Source organism: Xiphophorus hellerii, chromosome 2 (genome assembly GCF_003331165.1).
Source record: "Xiphophorus hellerii strain 12219 chromosome 2, Xiphophorus_hellerii-4.1, whole genome shotgun sequence".
In the NCBI taxonomy this organism is placed as follows: Eukaryota; Metazoa; Chordata; class Actinopteri; order Cyprinodontiformes; family Poeciliidae; genus Xiphophorus; species Xiphophorus hellerii.
The window spans coordinates 12,460,972-12,483,933 of record NC_045673.1 but is presented as its reverse complement, the minus strand read 5'-3'; the positions used below and the strand labels follow the sequence as shown (position 1 = coordinate 12,483,933).

Below are 22,962 nucleotides of genomic sequence, written 5' to 3'. Positions count from 1 at the left end.
CCCCCCCCCCGCCCTCTCAAACACTTCCATTTGGTAAGTCTCTTCTCTTCTGTCTTTTTCTCATCTTTCCAAAAGATAACACTGTGCAAGCTGTTTCATCTTTCTCCTCCCCACAGAGAAGACTGCCCAGCAGAGAAGCAGAGTCAGCATTTTCAGCATTCTCTGATGTCACACACCCTCTGACCCCTCACTCACATAATAAATTCTAGACAGCTGAGGAATTAAGGAACAACTATGTTCTTTTGTTGTTTTTCTTTTTCATTTTGATTCTTCTGCACCAGGCACATTCACAGCAGACTGACTTTCAGGAGGTGCGGAAGAGCAGCATCACCACTGTAGAAAACTCTGGTTAACTGGTGAACTCAAGTTTGAGAAAAAACACAGGAAATGTAAAACATCTCTGTACCTGGCATTCAAAGTCTGACTGTATTGGAATTGGGAGCAACAATTTAAATAATTGGCTGAAGAGAGGGAGCTTCCAGACAGACCGCAAGTTAGAGTGGCGAGGAATGAGCAGGGAAGAGTTTGAGTGACGAAAGAAGGCAAGGGGATAGAACATGTGAGAAATTGAAGAGTGGAAGGGGGGTTGAGAAAGAGAGGTGAAGATACCTACAGTGAAGGGAGGGAGAAGGAGAGATGGGGAGGTTGAATGTGTTAATACACAGGAACACTGCATCAAACCAATGCACTGCTCTTAGGCTGGCTGAGCAGCTGAGAGGAGTGCGTCAGCAGTACATTCACGTTCCCACTGAAGGACAAAGGGAGGGGGCAGAGCGAGCATCTTAGCTGCCTGCAACACCGACACACATTGGAGGGGGGGCAGAGAAAAGAGAGAGATTGGAGAATAAACAAGAAAAAGAGATGAGGATAAGAATGCTGCTCCTGCTGTTTCTGTGACGGTGGGCTGGCTATGAGTGCTCGCGTGGCTCTCCATCTCTCCCTCGCAAACTCTGCTTTGTACACTCTATCTTTCTTTTGCTCTTAATCTATCAGGGATTCTTTCTCTCCTTTTCTTTTAAGCTCCACATGCACTCTCTCTCTGTGCTACTCCGACTACTGCAGCAGTCCACCAGCCAGCGTCAAGTCTGACAGCCACACACATGGCTAACAGCCACAACTTACTACCTCAGCCCCGGAGAAAGAAATAACAAAAACGCCAGCAGAAGGACACTGCAGAAGACAGCCCATGGGACAAAACAAAACGCGAAGAAGAGAATTCCCAACATTTTTCCTTGTTTATGGATACAGACACGGAACCCACTTCCACTGTTGTCCTCCCAGCGTCATCTTTTCGCTTCTCTCTTGTTGCAGGAGAGGACAAGAGTACTCTCTCTCTCTTTTCCCTCTCTCTTCCGTCAGCCTTTTGCAAAGCTCCGACAGTGCAGCGTATCCCTCCCCCCCGCCCCCAACCCTCCACACACCGCCACCATCTCTCCCACCACCCTCTACCCCCTTCCCCCCAGGAGGAATAGACGGATTACTGCTAACTGTGCACTCGGCAGCATGCAGCTGCTCTGACCGGGGCCAGCCCAATGTTGGGAGGAAGCAAGAGGAAAGCAGAGGATGAGCGAAAAGGGTGATGACTGTGCCGGGAGTTCTTTAGTCTTTTTTTGTCTCCCACTCTCTGTCACAACAGGGCTAATCAGCGACCGACAAGCCCTTGGCAAAGTCACAGTAAGGGAGGTCTCTCACCCAAACAGGCAACCAACCAACGAGCCAACACATGTACCAGGAGATGACAGAGAGGGGGATTTTTTTCTTTAATTTCAGTTAGTCCCATCTTTTCTGCTCCTCTGTGGCAATCAGCTACGTAATGGATCATTGTGATTTATCCACGGTGGAGCAGCATTTTGGAATCTGCAGCCTGGCAGGAGGGGACTCAGTGGAGGAAGAAAGGATCTAAGCACCTGCTAAGATTTCATGGCCTTACCTTTTGCTCTCAGTGTTTTCTTAGCTGGTTTTTGTTTTTAAATTTAAGAAGACATTTTATATCCTTGGCTAAAAAAAAAGAGTTGCATGACTTTTTCAAAAAGACGGGGACGAGAGAATTTATCTTATGTCATTTGATGGAAAGGATTTCTCAGTTAATATGACTCATGGCTGTTGCTTTTAACTTTTGGGAAAATGGAGCACCTTTAAACTAATGAGGTAAGTTAGTAATGTTGTTGCTCAGCCTTTTTGTTTCATTCCTGATCTGCTTTTCCTCAGCTGCTTTTCTTAGAATAACCTTTCTCATTCTTTCTCTGCCTGTTTCCCCCTTCATTCCTTCACACCAAAATGTTGATGCAGCATCTTCCTGCACTGTCGATGGAACTTGGGAGCCTTGAGCTGCTCCAGCCAGGCTAGGGTGGTCTGTCCTTCGGTGTGTCCCGTCTCCCCCCACCATGCAGAATAATGAGCCCTCCACACCATGAGTCCGTTGGCCCAGGTTAATGTGCAGTCTACCTGGAACACAGCCCTGCTAGCCGTGGTTTCCCTCATGGTGCCTGCTCTTAGTATGTGCCAGTCCACAGGGCCGGAGTTGGGCTCAACAATTCCACAGAACTGTCCAGGTGTTTGCTCCTGCACTAACCAGCTCAGCAAGGTGGTGTGCACCCGCAGAGGCCTGATCAGGGTTCCTCCGAACATCCCAGCCAACACCAGGTACCTGAACCTGATGGAGAACAGCATAGAGACCATACAAGCAGATACCTTCAGACATTTGCATCATCTGGAGGTGTTGCAATTGGGCAGAAATGCAATCAGGCAGATTGAAGTTGGGGCTTTTAATGGTTTGACTAGCCTCAATACCCTGGAGTTGTTTGACAACAGACTAACAGTCATACCAAGTGGAGCTTTTGAGTATCTTTCAAAATTGAGAGAGCTGTGGCTCAGAAATAATCCAATTGAGAGCATTCCCTCTTATGCCTTTAACCGAGTTCCCTCACTCATGAGACTAGACCTGGGAGAGTTGAGGAAGTTGGAGTACATCTCTGAAGGGGCTTTTGAGGGCCTTCATAACCTCAAGTACCTGAATTTAGGGATGTGCAGTTTAAGGGAGTTTCCAAATTTGTCACCTCTCTTGGGACTGGAGGAGTTGGAGATTTCTGAAAACGTTTTCCCAGAGCTAAAGCCCGGGGCCTTCCGTGGGCTGAAGAATTTGCGTAAACTTTGGATTATGAACTCTGCCATTACCATCATTGAGAGGAATGCATTTGATGACATCACTGCTTTGGTGGAGTTGAATCTAGCCCATAATAACTTATCATCCCTTCCCCATAACCTGTTCACCCCCCTACAGTACCTGGTGGAGCTACATCTACACCATAACCCTTGGCGCTGTGATTGTGATGTAGTTTGGCTTTCCTGGTGGCTCAGAGAAAATATTCCCACAAATTCCACCTGTTGTGGACGCTGCCACACTCCAGTCCAGATGAGAGGAAGATACTTAGTGGAAGTTGATCAAACAACGTTTCAGTGTTCAGCACCAGTCATACTCGATGCTCCAAGAGATCTGAACATTTCTGCTGCAAGGGTGGCGGAAATGAAGTGTCGTACAGCAGCAATGAGCTCGGTCCGATGGCTTCTCCCCAATGGGACTGTGTTAACCCATAGCTCAGCTCATCCAAGGATATCTGTTCTCAATGATGGGACACTCAACTTTTCCAATGTTCTCCCTTCAGACACAGGAGTCTACACTTGCATGGTGAGCAACATGGCAGGCAATTCCAATGCTTCTGCCTATCTCAATGTCAGCAATGCTGAACTTAACACTTCTAACCTATCCTACTTTACAACTGTCACAGTGGAAGTGTTAGAGCCCACAGTGGAGGAGACCCCTAAGCCCAAGCCCACTTTACCTGCTTCACCCTCTGTTTTTCAACCTGTGTTCATCTCCACACCAACTGTGCTGTTCCAAAATACTCAAACTCCAAGGCAGGTATCAATTCCTACAGCCAGAGTACCTAGTGGGCCACCTGCCAGTCTGGATGAGATGATGAAAACCACAAAAATCATCATTGGCTGCTTTGTAGCTGTTACATTGCTGGCAGCCGCCATGTTGATAGCATTCTATAAACTGCGAAAGAGGCATCAGCAGAGAAGTACTGTGGCTGCAGCCAGGACAATAGAAATCATACAAATGGAGGAAGAGGTTCCACCTGTTCCACCACCTACATCTGGATCCAGTGGCTCTGACGAAACAGGTTTGGTACTGCCAACATTAGTGGAACACAACAGCAACACATTTAAACCTGGATATGTGTCATCTTCCTCTTCATCCCGTCAAGGGAGCTATGGGGCTCACTGGACCCAGAACAACTCTCTCCATCGCTCAGTCAGACAGCACCACAGCCACATCAGCATCATTGCTGATCCCTATGTCATAATGACCTCTCACGGCAAAGAGAAAGTTCAAGAGACCCAAATCTGAATTATACTCTCTGTGGATCTATTTATGACTCGGTCCAAACCTCTGTGGTCAAATCTGCTCACCAGTCCAGGCAATATAATGCACAAAGAGCAAAATGTTAACTTTCTTTTGTACAGAAGTGCAAAACAGACCTTTTTTTTCTTGTATATGCCTATACATAAATATATAAATATGAAAAATATATATGACTGAAACTCCAGCCAGACATTGGTTAAAAAAGCAGAATATATCAAGAAAGAAAGTAATTTGAAACTATTTTCTAATATCTGATGACTTCTATTTAAAAAAAACATAAAATAATTTGCTTTTCTGACTGAAAGTAGAGAGTGGTACTGTCTAATGTAAGCAAAGAGGCATTTAGTTTTTTCACCCCATTTAGGGAAAAGTAAAACTCTTCATAAAGGCACCAGTTTATAATTGCAATTCAACATGCAAACTCCTGTTTTTACTGTGCCAAATATAATATGCAATAAAACGGAATTCCCTAACTAAGGAACAAAAAAAAACATTAGTAAAGTAATGATAGACATAAACATTTGTCCTATAGCAGCAAAATAGCCAGGATAAATCGTGCTGTTTGGTAGCTATCAGCCAAATGCTTTTGGACTGCAGTGAATTTCTGCAGCTAAGAATTAACTCTGTGTTTGCTGGCGCAATGTTGTATTTCTTTAGACAGTGCCAGTGCTTTTTTTGTAGCGCATCTGAACATGTTTATTTAATGTGTACATGATTCTCCACTGGTTCAACTGGCAAAGGTGACATGCAGTCTAATAACAACTGTTGCTAAAATGTTATTTTCTGTCATTGGTTGCATTTTGAATTCTCCCTTTAGGTTTTTGACATGCTTCTTAATGGCTTGTGTAGTGTTTAGGGCTAATTTAGTAATGCATTACAGCAGTTGCCTGACTCGTCTTTGCAAGGGCTCATTCCAATGCTAATTTTTCAAAAGAAAAGACATGTTGTGCATTAAAATGGGGCTTTGCTGATGATTCTACTTTTGGAATTACAAAACACAGAGTATTGAAGTCAAACAAATGAATGTCTGACACTGGAGCTTTCCCTTGGACTAAACTAATAAATTATTTTACTTTAGTTTTACCTTTTATTTTTAGCAACACTATTTTTATGGAGCAACAAAGGAGGCAATGGAGGTAATAAAAAACATCATTTGGTTTGTATTTCTCCAATCTGAAAGACTTTCATCTGATGTTTTTTTTCCCTTCCTGTCAGTATCTTTATATTTGTGTAGGTTGTTTAGTCTTAAAGGCTGAAGGCAGTAATGTAAATGGTAACTTACCCCACACCCTTATCGTACGGTCCTATGCATTTACTTCGTGTCTGCATGAATGGGTCTTTAAGTAATTGGTGTACAATGCTGCATTATACCCCACAGTGGGGCTCTATGCAGGTCAGATAAGCTGTTGGTCTTTGATGCCTCAGCTTAGTTCTTAACATTGATTTCTCAGTGACTGTGAAGGGGAAAAATACATGTCTGACACAGTCATACACAGATTGTGCATTCCTTTTCTTACATTCTCATACTCAGACCTAATTATGTTCTGAATCTGATATTAATTGAGAAAAGAAAAAAAAAAATTATGTTGTGCTGTTAACATGAAAAAAATGGAAATAATATAAATTGCAGTGCAAGGCAACTTAAGCAATTTGCAGTGACACCTAATAACAAGAAAGCAATTTGTTTTAAATTCTAGCTTTTTTTTTTCATCAGATGCCGTTTGTGTCAGTGAATTTCTGAGCAATGATCTTGATGTCATGCAGCTACAAAGCCAGCTACCATAACTGTGGCTTCTTTCTGTGATCACTTAAATGCCTCTTTTATGATGTTAAATCGTTGCCATTTCTACAGTCACTCAGCAGTTTTCCATATATTGTAATGATTTGACACATGCTATTCAAAAGTGTAGGTTAATGGTCATTTCAGTGCAATTTTTCTAATGCTGCAGAAACTTGATATAAAGAGGAAATTAAAATGACACATGTGAAAATAATAAAGCATTGTGAATCGAAAGCACCACCAATATTTCATTTAAATTCTCAGCACTGCACATGACTATTATCGTACATCATGCAGAATTGTTGTCACCCCTAACAAATATTTGGGAAAAGCATTTTTAAAACGTCTTTTTTTCTGTAATGATCTGAAATTTAATTTAAACAAAAGTAACATTTAATTTGAATACATTCATGTAGTGACAAAAACATCTTAAAAAATAATTGTTTTAGACAAACTCACTCATTGCGCCATCATTTGTACCCCTAATGTTCATGGAAGAAAGATGATTTGTGTCTGAAGTATTTCTGGCTTGATTTGACCAAATGTTGTGGATATGGATTTTTCCTGCCAAAAGATCATATTGTGGCCAATTTTCAGTTTTCTGGTAGAATCTGCTTCATTTATATTTAACATTTAAATCTGAAAATTGTTTTAAAGAGAAACGAGTCCACAGGATCACAGATCATCTGCTTAACCCTGGTCATAATGTGCTTTTTTTACACATTCGTATTTTGTTTCATATTTGGAGTGTACCAAGATACCACAACAGGAGATCTTGTGAAATAAAAAAAACCATAATATTTTTCCTGAAAGTGAAGTCGTTCTTGTGAAGCGCTGCCCTGGGTATGTGATGTCAAACTGGAGTGTTAGCTCGGAATATGAAGGTTGGTGTCTTTCGCCTGACCACTTGTTATAGCTAAGTTTGAGATTTTTATTTTGAAATAATAAAATAGCGTTGACAGAGTCTGCTCATAAACTGCCAATCACGCTTGGAGTGTTGGTGAATTCCTAAATGTAATTAAATAATTTTTCCAGAAGCATTTTGGATAACCAGAGAATAAAAAATTAGACTAACAGGCAAGATGTGTATGATTTGTATGTACCACAGGGACACTGCAACCGCTTTACTATTATCCCAGTAACAATGCACATATCTTTGTGGGTCAGCTTACACTTACTTTTTAAACGTGTCAAATAAAGATGCAAATACAGCATCTAGCAAACTTGTTTAGGTTTAGTTAATGGCATCATGGATGCTAAGTCATTACATTTGCATATCCTCTTTCCAGAATGCAAAACATACATTGCGCTTTCTGGTAATCAGAAAGCGCAATGCATGTTTTGCATATTCATGAAGGTGGACACACTAGATTAATTGTACCTGAGATTCTCCTCATTTTGCAATTCGGTTTGTATGTTGTTTGTAGATCAGGTTTGGACATAATACCAAGTTTGTACGTTTTTTTTACACCCGCAAACCATTTAAATAATCAGACTCCTAGACTAATCAAATGTGAACTTGACAATTCTATTTATAACTGACTCCTTCAAACAAATTGGTAATTAGAAAACCCTCATTTTATTTGTGAGAACACAAAAGGAAATGAAATTGTAATGATTTTTGCTATTAGACTCACTTTAAAATGATACAGGCATAAAAACTGACAAATGCATTAGCCAAATCTTGACTTGTGGACAAATCTGGACAATCTGTGATTTGATTTGTGAGCCTTTTCTATCTTCATGAATATAAAAAGAGGATTCTTAGGTCTTCCCCAAAATATTGTTAAAATTGAGTCAATTCCTTTTTTGTCATTGTACACTATACAACAAAATTACGTTTCTATGGTGGAGCGTTTAAAAAAATGATATGATAAAATCTCTGGAAAAAATGTGTTGGCATGCAAATTCAATCTGATGGTTGCGATACAGATTTAGTTACCTCGAGATGTCACTCTGTTCCACAGTTCTCTCAAAAAGTGATTTTATTTTCACAGTTTTGGGTGGCAAGAGAAAATTGACCTTTGTGTCATGTTGTATTTATACCCCATGGAAACAGAAGTGTAAGCTGCTACTTAAGAGTTCCTATCTCATTAACTTAAAAAAAAACTGAAGCATAAAGTAAGAAAGATGTTTACATTTCATCTATTTCCAAGGCATTGCTACAGGTAACAATACCTATTGAATTATAAATGACACTCAATTTTGGGGTTTTTATTATCTCTAAGTTATATTCATTAAAGTTACAAGAAATAAAGTTGTGAAATATTCCACTATCTGTGATGAATCTATATAACAAAAAAAAATTCACTTCTGACTAAAATATAAAATTTAAATATTATTACATGTTTTAGCTAGACAGATATACAGTAGGTGAGCCAACTAACCCCACAATGCCAATGCCACCACTTCATGAATGTACTTAAGTTAAAGATTGAAATGTTATAAATTTTCCTGTGTTATTACTACTACGATAACATACAATTTTTTAAGACTTTTTATTTAGTTACATGGACTGGCAACAAATGTAAATGTGCCCCTCTGTATACAACTTGTGTTTTGATTTTAAAAAATATTTTATACTGCTGGTACAGCAGAACGACCAAAAGGAGATGTGTTTTGCACATATGTTCAAAACAAATAAGCTATTGGGCAAGCGATTTTCAAGCTTTGCTTTGGTCTAAATAGAAGGAAAAAATGAGCTAGTGTTTTCATCTGGAGCAGGTAAACCACTATAAGCAGTCAAGACTCAAGTGTTTACTCATTTTCATTAATATCTCTTTGTACTCAGTCACTAGCCATGCAGCTCTTTGCTTTGGCCAGATTGAATGTTCTTGGATGTCTCAATGTGTGTGGGTTGACAAAAACAGCAGACTAATTTTTTTTTTCCAGCACAACGTGGCTCTGGCTCTGTTAGGAATCCCACAAGAGGCTTCTAGCTGTTTGTGAGGCCTTCTATGTGTTTTATTATCAGATACATGAAAACATTGATAACTATTTCTTTTCGTCAAATATTTTTTTTCTCCTCTTCTTCTGTGTAACAGCTAAGAGAGAGTAAAGTCTGGAATTACCATAACACTGTCCATTGGCTGATCTGACTGTGCTCCACCACTGTCAGGCATAATATGCTGAAAAAGACTTACTATTGTAAGTCTACTAAATGTTTACTATTAAAAACAAGTACCTAGAAAGCCCTCCCTTGACAACAGTAGGGTTAATATGATTTTTTTTCTCTCGAGTGGCTGCTGACTGAAGTCCAACAGCTGAGTTGTTTGAATTTTACTAGATGTTGGATTGTTACAAAGGAACTATCCATACTGCCATCTTCTGTTTCCCCCTTCCTCCCTCCTTCACTCCCTTATATTAATATTATTACCTCAACACCTCAAAGAAATAACACCCAGTTTGTTATCTGCTCTGCAAAAAGATTTCTATTAAGTTTTGCAGAATGCACACAAATTCCCACTAATTTGTTTTCATGGTTTACTCCTCCTTTCTTTTGATACTCAGCTAGTGGGGGCTACCTGATAAGACTTGAGCAACTTGTCCTGAAAGATGTATCTTCCAAGAACCAATAGTGCATGCTATTTCTATAAAAAAAAAAAAAATATTACTTTGTGAGTGGACAGTCAGAGAAGCAAAAACAAAAAAGTGTTGAGATAAATTTCTATTGCTGGCTTACTATGAGATAGAGCTATGCCCAGAGCTTGTGGATCTGTATCTGCTAATGAAGTTTCTGCAGGAAGAGGTACTTTTCTATGCCTATAAGGTTACTGAAAGAAATGACCCATGGTGTTCCTTATAGTGAACAGTGGCCAAGACTGCATTCTCATTACCCCAATAAAGCTTGATTGATCATCTTACACTGGGCATCACTGTGCTGTAACTATTCTGAGTCTGAGATCTCTGCATAGTTTAATATCTTAAATGGCAGTTTGTATTTTTTAAAATGGAGGTTCAGTTAAAAAAAAATTGCCTGCTGGAAAAAAGATGCCAAACTGAAGTTTACAGGAAAGTGAAGAAACTCTAAAAATGGTGCAAAGCCAGCAGGTAGTCATATGGGTTCATTCAGAATAACTTACGGTGTGAATGTTTCCTTCAGACACAATACTGGATTAGTTGATATTAAACACCTCCACAATAAAGTGTAGGTGTTTCCCATTGTTATCAACACTTTCAGTCAGAGTTGTTTAAAATTCAGTTCACTTTAAAATCAACTAAAACGGGAGTCGAGTCTGATTACCTAACGCTAATAAAACAATCACAAAGCTTCACTTTGAAAAGATCAAATTATCCCTTTAATGCAGGCTGCAACAACAGAAAGTAACAAAGCAGTTTTAGCATAAAAAATAAATTTGAGTCACAACTTTATAACGATATGTTTGTGCTTTGATTTTGTTAAATTATTTTTCTCATTCCGGTTAAAAACAACAGAAAATATTAAAAGACAATTATTCTGTCTTGAACGGACATTGATATATATACTTTTTATAGAGTAAAATATCTAGATTTATGTGTGTTGTTTTCTATGCAAATCCACAATATTTGCGTCAATAATGACGCAAATCGTTGTCCACTCTACTTTACTGATAATATAAAACATGCCACTCATCTACCTTGCAGAGCATAGACACCACTATGTTGTACTGTACAATATACAGTATGTCAGTGTCATTGTAATTTAGGCCACACTGCTTGCTTTCAAACACTGCAGCTCTAAGAGCAGACAGCCACCATAGGATGTTCCTGCAGGTTTACTTCTATGTCAGTCTGTGCCTGTCTTTCCTGGAGCTTGTCTGTGTATGTATTTGCTCTCCAGCACTGTACCTACTGCTTTTACTGTTTTCACCTCACCAACTCAGGACTATAGAAGCAAAAGGAAATCACATTTATGAAAAAAATGCGATTTTCTCCATCACATTTTATATCATAATTGATACAGCGAGAAACACTAAAGCAGACGAAAAGTTAAAATTGTTCACCTTAAACTCCAGACACCGAAAACATAGAATTACTTAAATGTAGTTTTAGTTAAATTTTTATTGATTTTTAAAAAATGTATATTAATGTCTGTAAATAGTTATCCTTCTTCTTTTAAGGCAAAATGTATGCAGTTTTGTGAATAAATATTTGCACTATAGACATGTTTTTTTTATGTTTCTGATTTTAATACCAGACAAAGATACCATGAGTTTTCCAAGGATAAATTTATAAATCAGAGGGAAAAAACCTCCATCAACTGATCTGATTCAATGAAACAAAGCGGTTTCCCCCTACCCTTATACACAGTTTTTTCCCCAATTAGCATCAATGACTGCAGCTGAGATTTTGCAATAACTAGTGATGAGTTGTTTTTATTGCTACAATTGTGGGCCACTCTTCTTTGCAGAATTATTTTAATTTTGCCAATCTGGATGGCATTTTGAGAATGAGCAGCCAGTTTCAGGACATATAATAGCATCTCGAGTCCTGACTTTAAGCACGGCACTTCAAACCAAGAATTTGTAATTTAGCAAGCCCTTATGCCGGACATGATGGTGTGCTTTGAAACATTGTAACAGTGTTTTGCTTTTTGATTCTGTGATAGTTTTCCACTAGCTGTAATACATTGCATTCCTTTCCAAATATTTAATTGGTCTCTCTAAATTGCCCTCCTGAGTATGATTATGTGTGTGTGGTTGCTTGTCCTGAATGCTCAGTGTTGCCCTGTGATGGACTGGTGACCTGTCCAGGGTGTGCCCTGCCTGTCGCCCAATGACTGCTGGAGATAGGCACCATCCTGCTAGATAAGTGGTTATGGATGGATGGAAGGACGGACAGATGGATGGATGGATGGATGGATAAGGCATGTCTCTTGTCCTTTTTTGGTAAGCAATGGTTTAACCCTTGAACTCTGTCTAACTATTTAAAACAGTGAAGTGTGACAAAAAAGTAAAAATTTAAACAATCTACACAGTTTAATTTTTCACATCACTGTACTTCCTTCACAAGTCTTTTGTTCTGTAAAGTTCAAAGATACTATTATCAAATATAAAATGTATTATTTTTAATTAATAATTTGAACCAACATGCTTACAACCTGCATTTACAGCATTTACCTACATCATTTAATCTTTTTATTTATTTATTTTTGATTGAAGTGAGTTTGTATTTCTGTCTATGCTATGCATAATATTCTGTTGGATTATATAGTTTACATTTATTCACATTGATATTGCAATGACACTGACATCTTCATTTCAACAAAATCTCAAATTCACACAAAAGTCTATTGGGTAAGAATGAGTAAAATAAATAATCCCATTGTTCAGCTGTTGCATCTTGAGGAAGTACATGTAATAATGTCCATTTGTATGAACAAAAGAGATATAAAAATTTAACATCACTGTGTAAATTGTGTTAAGAAAAAAGCCACTTAAACACATCTATTTTAGCTTATTAGTTTATCAACTGACTCATTCCTCAGCTATGCAACAGTTATGGCAATGGTGTGGATTTTTTTTTCTTCCTAATTCACTTCCGTCTCCTTTCTCTTTTATTCCATTGGTTTTGCCAATTACATTCAAGGCCTCAAAGTTGCTATGGTTTCCCTGAATTCCAGTACGATGGTGATTGGCTGTTATTATGGTTGCCATGAAGAGTGAATAGAAAGCTTACTGTGACCCTGACAAAATGCACTGTATTCATATTTACTTTGTGGACCTCTAAGTCTTCAGTGTTACTATTTACTGACTGGTATGTGCTTGAATCCATGCTGCGGTAGCGAGAAGATGGTAACTGGAAAATGGAAAAAGTACAAAGTTTATCTTGTTTATAAGTAATATAAAAGTGATTTCTTTCAATAATTTGTTGCAATAGGAAACAAAATGATTATTAAGACCATAAATTTAGGTAAAAACTTATACACATACATAATAAATTCACTAACTGTCACTGTACTTTGGTGCCTTATTGTACAACAAAAGTAATAATAATAATGCATAGCTGGTGTTAATTTTCTTCAATATCTATAAACAAATCACAAGTCACTAAATCAGTATAATGTACAGTATGTACCTGAATGTTTTTGTCACCTCTGCATCAATTTGGTATCATATCCACCTATTTTACCTTTCCTAACAAATGTTTCCGGTACCTTGCTGAATCTGTGCCACAAAGCACTGAGACAGTTCTGAGGCTAATAGGTTATCTAGCATGGCAAATTGTACCTCATAATATATCATGTCTTCTAAGCTGAAGAAATTATTTCAAATTATCTAGTAGAGATAATAGAGAAAATATGACTCCATCCTAAACTGTGGAAACAGGGAGCTTAAAAGCAGATCCAAAATAATACAAACAAAAAAAAAAAATACCTTTAGTAACTTTAGGTGTTGGCAAATGAAATAGAATAAGCTGTTGTTAGCTGGTGGTGTGCTAGTTGTTATTGATGCCTCACAGCAAGAAGATTCCCTGTTTGTATCTTGGCAAATGCCTTATGTTAGTGTAGTTTTTCTATTCTCCCTTAGACTGCATTTTTTTCTTCAGGTCGTCCAGGTTTTTCCTACAGTTCAAAACATGATGTCTAAGGTTAACTGGTATTCTTAAAATAGGTGTGAGTGTACTTGGATTTTTTCCAGTGGGTGTATTTTAGTACCAAAAACCAATGGTATTTTCTTTTCCTTTCAGGCTGCAAATTTGTCTTTTAAATACAGAGAAAATGGCACATATCTGCAGCAACTTTAAATGTGCAGTTCCTGCTACTGTTGGCTGGTGATAAGGATTGTGTACCTACGTACATAGGATGACTTGCCTATTTTTTCTACTCAGACTTGAAAGTCTTTCGCAATGTAATGTTTTTTTTTCTCAAAGTTATTAACTAATTCACATAAACAAACCAATCCTGTCTATATACAGTGGCAATTATCAGACAATGAAAACCCCAAATTGAGTGTTTCTGATAATTAGAATATTGAGAAATTGGTATGGAATATTTATAGAAAACTCAGTGGGGAAAAAAAGTGTCTGGAAACTGATAGCAGAAATATCCACAGTCATCAGACAATTGTCAATTAAAATACATTCAAGAAATTGAGTCAATGCATCAAGAGTCACTATGCATGGATGAATCCGACATATTGACTTCAAATGTTTCGTACCTTGAGACATTACCTATAAATCATAATTCTAAACAGGGTTTGAAATACAGTACATGGCCAAAAATAAGTCGACGGATGATTTGCCACAGCTGCGGCTGACAGAGATTAGGTCAGGACTTGTAAACAAAACAACCAGTTCCTCCAGAGAATGCAGCAGAGGAACAGGAAAAGGAGAAATTGGAAGACAGCAGCAGGAGCAGGTAAGACACAGATAGATAGAAATTATGTATAAAAAAAACCTCAAAGACTCAGGTTGTTGAGAACATGTGAAAAAAGCTTATTAATGGTTGTAATAATTTAAATTGGGGTCAAACTTATAAAATAGAAGCATTTATCTCCATCCAAAGAGGATTCTTAATATCCAACTTGAAAATTTCAACTATCAGTTTGGAAACAACCTGCTGATAAGCATTGACTGGGGAACAAATGTGTTTTTATTTCTGCTAATTCTGTTGTGTTTAAATTATGCAGGCCATTAGCAATGGCAAATGTTCTCTAGGCTAATGTTTACATGCATGTATTAGCTTAGAAATAGCCAAGTTGGAAACAGGAGTGTTTAATGATGTGTCAGTGGCATTAATAAGGATGAGAAGATGCAGCTGTTTCAACTTCTGCCTGTGCTGCACATTCTCCACCTTATCACTTCCAAACACTCTGGCTCGGCTCTGTCAACTCAAATGAGCTAATTTCTTTAGTCTTCCACTCTCACTTATTTTCATTTTGGCTCTCTCTGTCTGCTGCTTTCACTCGTCTACCCACACACAACGGCCACCAGCTCTCTCTGTTCATGTTGTCCCCTTCCTTTCCATTGCTCTTTTTCAAAATATTTCTCTATACTTTTAATTTTGTCTAAGAATTGCATGTACTCCAAACTGCATATGTGGACCCTAACTTATGTGACTTCTAGCCTATCTTCTATTTTGTTGGTTTGCTCTGTCGTTAGATAAATAAAGGACGTTTTGTATGACTTGGTTTAATCTCACTACTTCCTCTCTCGCTTTGAATATCTTCCCCTGCCTCTCTGGAAGTGAGGAAGGATTATTCTGTGACAAGACGACATGGTGCAGTAAAGGGGGATTTTGGGACACGGGGCTCTCTGTCATCTCAGGACTCACTCATGCCTCTGCTCTCCATTATTGTCCCACTGTCGCATCCATCCAACATGGAGCAGGGAAAGAAGGAGAATCATTGGGTGAAATGATGTATGACTGTATACGGGTATATGTGGGTGAGATTGGATGGGCATAAGCTTTAATTGACAGAACAGTCTTGCAGGTCTTGATTTTTTTTTTTTTTTGCTCACAGTTTAGACAGCAAACTTTGAAATATTTATTTTAGACATTTTCATAGCATAATTCACGAGTATTAAATTTTGTCAGATTTAAATAGTCCTGGGTATAGCTGGTGCGGAGTGATCCAACTGCTGAAGGAGATAAAAAGTCTCTGAGTGGTATGTGCTGAGTAAATCAAATTAACTACACATATTACTACCGGCTTCATATATAACACACTTAGCTTTACTGATGGTATGGTGTGCACATTTATAGATCAGGCTGTCTGGTGCCCAGCCATCTCTCTGAAAACTGTGAGAAGCACACTGTAATAGAGTTGCTAAGTGCACTGAATGTAATTTGCAATTAAAATGAAGATGCAAGCAATCCATAATAGCAGTGTGTGTGATGTAGATCATAGAAGACTCACGTCGGCTTGAGGGGGTCTTCAGAGGTCTGCACAGTGTGGGCCACATGTGGCTCTAGTTCCTTCCTAGTGGCTCTTAAGTTTGTTTTTGTATCAAATAGCCCCTAGTCATCACAGCCATCCACAGTAGAATATTTTAGAGCATATCATGATTTTTTTCTGCTGACAAGCTTTCTGGAGAATGTGATTTCATTTTCAACAGGACCACATTGCCAAAGATACCAAAAGCTTTTACAACTATGGTTTTGCTGTCCTTAATTGGCCAGCAAAGTTGACTGACCTGAACCCCTTAAAGGAGCTACAGGGAGATTGCAAAAAAGTAGATGACATGGAAGCTGCTATCAAAGCAACCTGGGTTTCCATTACACCTCAGCAGTGCCACAGGCTGATCACTTTCAATCTATGTCACATTAATTCAGTAATTCATGCAAAAGGAAGCCCAACCAAGCATAAAGTGCTTAGAAATAAGCATATCTTTAAGAAACCTGACATTCTAAATGTTTTATTTATTGAGTTATGTAACATTATAATTTTCTGAGACATTGAATTTTGGGTTTTTCTTATCTGAAAGCCATACGATCACATAAAAAAATGCTTAAAATCTTTCCCACTATGAGTAATGAATTGTTATGATACATGTGCCCCATCTTCTGAAGTGTATTGCAAGAAATATTGTTTTCAGAATGTTCTAATTTTTTAGATGAACTTGTATAGTGCCTAGAAAGCTTTCTCGTTATGCCATGAGGTCTCCACCCCACTGCCATGTGCCTAGACAACCATCTAGAGGATAATTCCAGAAAGCAAATAACTTCATTCAATGCAGCTCTGAGCAGCAAAGTAGAGCAATAGTGACTCCAAAAAATATTTGACTAATAAAAAGGCCTTTTCCAGAGATGGAGAGAGCAGTCCACTATTTCACTGTTAAACAACTTCTCACTTGGGGGGCCTTTTCCATCAAAAATCAGTTCCAGTGCTGAACTGGTGTTAGAGCTTTATAGGCACCAGTTCATTGTGTTTTCGCTGCGTTTTTTCCAGCCTTATAACCAAAACAACAACAAAAAAACACTAGACATGACCATCCTCTTTGATATAATTGAGCCAACAAATACACTTATCGAGCATAAAAAATCATTTCGATTGAGCAATAAATATCCAGCATGTTCTGCTGAAAAGGGGGATGGAAGCTTTGATATAAAAATGTTGCAGTGGTGTAAACTGCAAGTTAACAGCATGTAGTCTGCCAAAAATCTTATGAAATCATGTTAATGAAAGCTAGATCTGTATCCTCAAACTAAAAATGGATACAGCTCACAGTAGGGACCTTGCAGCACCCAAACAATATTGCACTGTGAGTATCTGATGTGCACTAGATTATCAGTGTATTAAAATAAAATGTAAGAAAGTAAAATACTTCTATGTGAACAGATGAAGGAACAAGGAAAATCATTACAGCAGTATTGCATCCACATTCCCAAAAGGTTGAAACAATTTCCTTACAATTGAACTACTAACAAACTTAAATGACTGCAAAGTTCCTTCTCTTTCCACATAGGCATGGAGATTTAGTGAATTTTTAAAAATGAGTACCAAATATATAAAAGATCTGATGTTGGATTAACCAAGGTAGTCCCTGTTCTGATCTCCAGAATCCAAGCTAATCATGAAGAAACAGCATTCAGTTTAATCTGGAATAAACTTCCAGAAAACTGCATAAAAGGCTGAAACACAATGTTGTCATGTTGGGTTTGTTGGTGGACCCAAAATGCAGATTGGAGCTGGGAGCACGCATCATGCTAAATGTGTTTAATGACAAAACTGAAAACTTACAAAAATGACAAGAAAGGCAGGGAGCCAGAGCAGAATAAAAATATAAATCCAGGGAAATACCAGCAAGGAAACTCTAGGAGTGATGGAAGGAACCATCAAAGAGTGAATAAAAGAAGTGTGATTAAATACTGGTAGAGTGAATATTGGAACAATAGACCTGGGCTGATTGGCTAACTGACTGCAGGTGTGATGGGAGAAAGCAGAAGGCAGCCTGAGGAGAGGGGGAGAGAGAGAGAGAGAAAGAGAAAAGTGGCACAGGGGCTGAGGGAAAGTACAATGGGGACTAAGAAAAATAACTAAACAAAGAAGCATAAATAAACTCAAGTAACTAAGAAAGGATCAGACACAAGAAATAAACCAAACTAGAATCATTAGGAAAGAGCTGAAGTGAAAATAGAAAGGAAGCAGAATTAATAGAAATACAAACTAATGAACACAACAAAACCCAAACAACCCAAAATCCTAACAAAGTTTTCTTTAAATCAAGGTCATAGTTACTTTTTGTGTGTGTTCTAATTTTTCCTTACTTTCCTTTTCTATGCCACTGAAATGTAATGTTTGTTTAGATGAATGTTTTCATCACCAAAAACATTTTGAATTGTCCTGTTGCTGAAATCCGCTATGTAAATGAACTTGCCTTGCCATAAACTGCTTATTGTTTTGGGGGGGGTTTTTCTAGAATTTTCTTTGTATGAGGGTTACTTTTTTTGTAAATTATTTTTTTTAAACTAAACTAAATGAAAACATAATCTTACAAATAAATTGTTGTGTAAATCATATGATAATAGTCAGAGAACAAACTCACAGCTAAAATGAAAACAGAAGTATTTCCGCCACAGTCGTAGTGAAGGTGGCACTGATTTTGTTAGAGAATAAACAAAATTACTAGCATTTATTAACTTGCCAAATTAGATACACCGGAAAACTAAAAAATATTGTAGGAAGACAGAAGCCTACACAAAACCAAAGTGTGAGACATTATCTTACTTAATTTGTTTTCTCAGCTGTGATTATCAATCATTTTTATGATCAAGCCCTCATGTAGGCTGCAGTCACTCTTGTTAGTGTTTTGCTTAGCCATGAGTCTGTGTGTTTGTCAAAGTGAGTGTGTAATTCACTCACAGTGGCACAGGCCTCAGAAGGAGATTCAAGCAAACAATGCAGTGTGTGTTTTGTGTGTGTTTAGGGAGAAAGAGATAGAGTAGGTGTGTTGGGAAGCTTTGATATAAGCAGGTTAAAACTCCAAGTAGCATCAATCCTGCTAGAAACTGCTTTGATCAGTTTGTAGTCTCAGTACAATTTAGGAGCTTGCCCCAAAGCAAGAGTGTGTATGTGTGTAATTTTGTTAAAATACAGTGTAGTAGTGTTGTGACCAGTAGCAGGCATCTAGAAAGAGTCTACAGGCAAAAGCTAAGTAATATACATGGTGCCATACATGCACACATTCAAACATACACACATGTATCTGTGTGTGTATATATATATATATGCGCACACAAAGTCACTCTCCTGGCACTTTTTGCTGTGGGGACTCAAGCATCATTGATATTCCAAGTTGCTGCTTGCCACTTTCAGGAAATAAGGACCAGCCCATGAAACACAGCCAGCCCTTTGTACCCACTCTGTCTGTCGCTCTTAAACACACTAATCTATACAGCTAATACCCAATTCCCCCAAATATTCTAAATGGCATATTGTGTTCACCATTTATTGTTACACACTTGAAACCGAGCCAGTTTACACTGTATCCCTCAAAAAAGAAAGAAAGAAAGAAAGAATGAATAAATAAAAACACACCAAAAAACATTCTTGGAGTAAAATATTCAGTTTCTGAAAGTAGGGGTCATGGAAACTTTGAGACTGTCTATTCATGTGATGCCTTGGGAAGGCTAAAAGTGAGTGAGTTTGAAAAAACTCTTTACAGTGCACAGCAGAGCTCATCAGCTGAATATATTACCCAGCTCCTGAAGGCAACACCGCTCAATCTGGACTCCTACAGAGTGAACACTGCTGATCAGCGGGACACACACGCTCACGCACACACACAGATTTTCTTCAACGTCTTACCCACCCACGCCTTAGCCTCTCTTCTCTGGAGCTGCCCTTTCTCCCATCATGTTTCTCTGCCCATAATGTGAAGGAGGAGAGGATGTTAATAGGAAAGAAAAGGTCAAGGACAGTCACCAATGTCCTGTTCAGGCCACAAGACAGCTGCTAACAGGAGCGAGGTACCTGCAAGATTTTGCAAGACACTTTTACAAAGAAACCGTGGCAGATACATGAACAGCTAGTCACCTTGAATAAAACTGGAGCTTGTTTTTTAGCCAGTGTAAACAACATTGCAATTTGGCTGTGCACAGTTTTGCTCTAAAATGTGTCAGTATTTCCCAATCCATTAATCAAAGCACACACCTATGTTCTTAGACCAGCTCAAAGTAGTTTTCACTCATCATGTTCACAATTTTTTCTTCTTTAGTCTGATTTTGTTTTGGTTATTAGATTGTGGTAAGTGACAGGAAGGAAGAGAGAGAGAGGTGACGTGGTAAACAATACCAACAAGTCTCATGTATTTCAATAATCATGAACAATATTACCTTCCAATAAAATATACAATTAGAATACTTCTCACGTTAACAGTGGGACCCCAGTGATTTTCATTTGCTGACAAATAGACCAAATTATGATGCAAAATGTTGTTTTTGTGATATCAATTTCCCCCCAACCTTTCTACGCTTTCACACATGCACCAATGTCAGTTTCCACATGGTTACGCCACAAGCCTGTTTTTTGTAAATGACAAATGTTTGGGCATCCACTAACTGAAAACATGGTTCCCAAACATTTTAATTCCAAATCACCCCTTTTGTTGTTCCCGATTTTTGGATCCAGCCTATGCCCTCATTTAGCTGAAGTCTCTGATGCACAAACAACAAGAGACACGGACCATCAGGATGAGCTAAACTGGATGGAAAAGAGAAAAGAGCAAAGGAAAGAAGGTCTTTTGTCGTGCATAATGGATTCAAACTATTGTGACAATTTTTTTTGGATTTAGTGATCACTCACTGTGTGTACTTGGCTGATATGACTAGGCCAGGGGTGGCGAACAAGTTAGACACAAAGAGCCGAAATCTTTAACTGTGAAAGTCCAAGAGCCACACCACGCGCTGACCTGCCAAGACAGACACACACACATGCGCACACAAACACACATAATTAAAACCATATATTTTTCTAATAACACACTCCTCTTCTTACAACATAACCCTCAAGTGTCCACCCTCAACACACACATCAAATGCAGCTTAGCCAGAGGTAATACAGCAACTACCCTGGAGGTCAGACACCCCCCTCTCCACACACACACAGGCACTGCTCTCTCTATCCCTCGCTCTGACACACGCAACTAATGAACACACTTCAGATACATAGATAGGGCCTGTATAATGTAAATTGATCAATATTGAAATATTCACACAGGCATGTTTAGTCAGATGGTATTTTTTTCAAACTACATCACAGAGTTTCTTACCTTGCTGGAGGTGATGGGGTGATAATCTCAGTGGGATTTCTGGCATCTCTTGTTTCTAGTAATCCTCTGCAAATCAGGTTGGTATTCAGTTGTAGCCACTCGGAGCAGTTCCTTTACGTGAGTGTCAGTCAGAACGGACCGATGCTTGGACTTCACGTGTTTCAAGGTAGAAAACAGGGATTCGCAGACATATGTTGAGGAGAACATCGACAGCAGTTTGAGGGCGGCTCTTTTTACACACGGGTATTTTTCAGTTGGCACAACTCTCCAAAACGCAACAGGGCCTTCTTTCAAAAGAGATTTCAGTCTGTCATCCTCGCGTAGCTCAACCATCTCCAGTTCACTCGCTGCCTCATCAGTGACAAGCGGGGATTTGAGGCAGTCTGCCTCTGCATTAAAAGGGTCGATGAGAAGAGCGATCTGTGGTCTTTTCTGCTGCAGGTCCTCAAAACGCGAAGTAATGCTCCCGTACAGTTGCGCAAGCATTTTCACGTACTGACCCATATTCATTCTAATGCCAGCCTTCTGCTGGGCGCTGCGCAATGAAGGAAAATGGGACAGATTGCCATTTTGAATGTGCACTTTGAACAGCTTCACCTTGTTAACAAAGGAGAATACACTTTGTGTCAGATCAGGAAGAGTTTTTAATTTCCCCTGCAGGTCCAGGTTTAGTTTGTCCAAGTGTGAAAGCATGTCCACTAAGAAAGCCAAATCCATAAGCCATTTGGGGTCTGAGAGCTGAGGGTAACTTTTGTTCTTTTCTGCCATAAACAATTTTACTGGTTCCAAAAGCTCCAAAAAGCGTGAAACCACTTTACCTCTTGAGAGCCATCTTACAGCGCAGTGCAGTGGCAAGTCACCTGGCAAGTCTCCGTCTAGGTCAGCAATGAGATTTTTGAACTGTCGGTGAGTAAGGGCATGCGTGCGGATGTAGTTCACAATCTCCATCATAGGTTTCATGACGTGGTCTAAATTCAGTGTTTTAGACACGAGTTGCTCCCGGTGGATGATGCAGTGAAAATTCCAAAAATCGGGGAAGAGGTCATCACCCTTACAAAGGCCCACAAGGCCGTTCACAGAACCAATCATCGATGGCGCTCCATCCGTGGCTATTGCGGTGAGTTTTTCTAAAGACATATTCGCTGTTTTGAATACTTCCATCATTGCTTCTTTTACGTCAGTGCCGCGAGTTCTGTCTTTTAATGGGACAATATCGAGAAGCTCTTCTTTCACCACGCAGTCCTCAGAAATCATTCGTACAAATATTGCCAACTGTGGCTTGTCCTGTATGTCGCATGACTCGTCTAATGCTACACTAAAATAAGCACATGCGTTCAGGTCTGCATGTAGATCAGATTCAAGCGCATTATTTATGTCTGATATTCTGGTTTCAACTGTGTGTCGTGACATCTGGAGATCAGTGATGGAATCTTTGAGTTGTTTGTTATCTGGAGCCAAAATGTCAATTAAATCTACAAAACACTGTTTTAAAAACTCGCCTTCGTTGTATGGTTTTTTAGCACGGGCAATATTCCATGCCACTTTATAGGATGCAAGTGTCACA

The 22,962-nt window shown here is 38.8% G+C and overlaps 2 protein-coding genes across 2 annotated transcripts; one reads left to right on the top strand and one right to left on the bottom strand.

Annotated features, from left to right (window-relative positions):
• The first annotated feature begins 1,993 nt into the window (after positions 1–1,993).
• lrrc4.2 (leucine rich repeat containing 4.2) lies at positions 1,994–8,866 on the top strand. Its single transcript, XM_032588926.1, has 2 exons — positions 1,994–2,148; positions 2,290–8,866. Exon 2 carries the CDS (start codon positions 2,411–2,413, stop codon positions 4,409–4,411), a length of 2,001 nt encoding a protein of 666 aa, XP_032444817.1. The 5' UTR covers positions 1,994–2,148; positions 2,290–2,410; the 3' UTR covers positions 4,412–8,866.
• Positions 8,867–20,965: 12,099 nt separating this feature from the next.
• On the bottom strand, positions 20,966–22,962 carry LOC116729917 (general transcription factor II-I repeat domain-containing protein 2A-like). The gene is made up of 2 exons (XM_032578801.1): positions 21,399–22,962; positions 20,966–21,038 (listed from the first exon to the last, which is right to left on the bottom strand). The coding sequence occupies exon 1, from the start codon at positions 22,806–22,808 to the stop codon at positions 21,426–21,428; it is 1,383 nt and encodes a 460-aa protein (XP_032434692.1). The 5' UTR covers positions 22,809–22,962; the 3' UTR covers positions 20,966–21,038; positions 21,399–21,425.

Bases quoted from the DNA above. Each gene is read 5' to 3' on its own strand.
- lrrc4.2 (XM_032588926.1), top strand. From the start codon at position 2,411: ATGAGTCCGTTGGCCCAGGTTAATGTGCAGTCTACCTGGAACACAGCC.
- LOC116729917 (XM_032578801.1), bottom strand. From the start codon at position 22,808: ATGTCACGACACACAGTTGAAACCAGAATATCAGACATAAATAATGCG.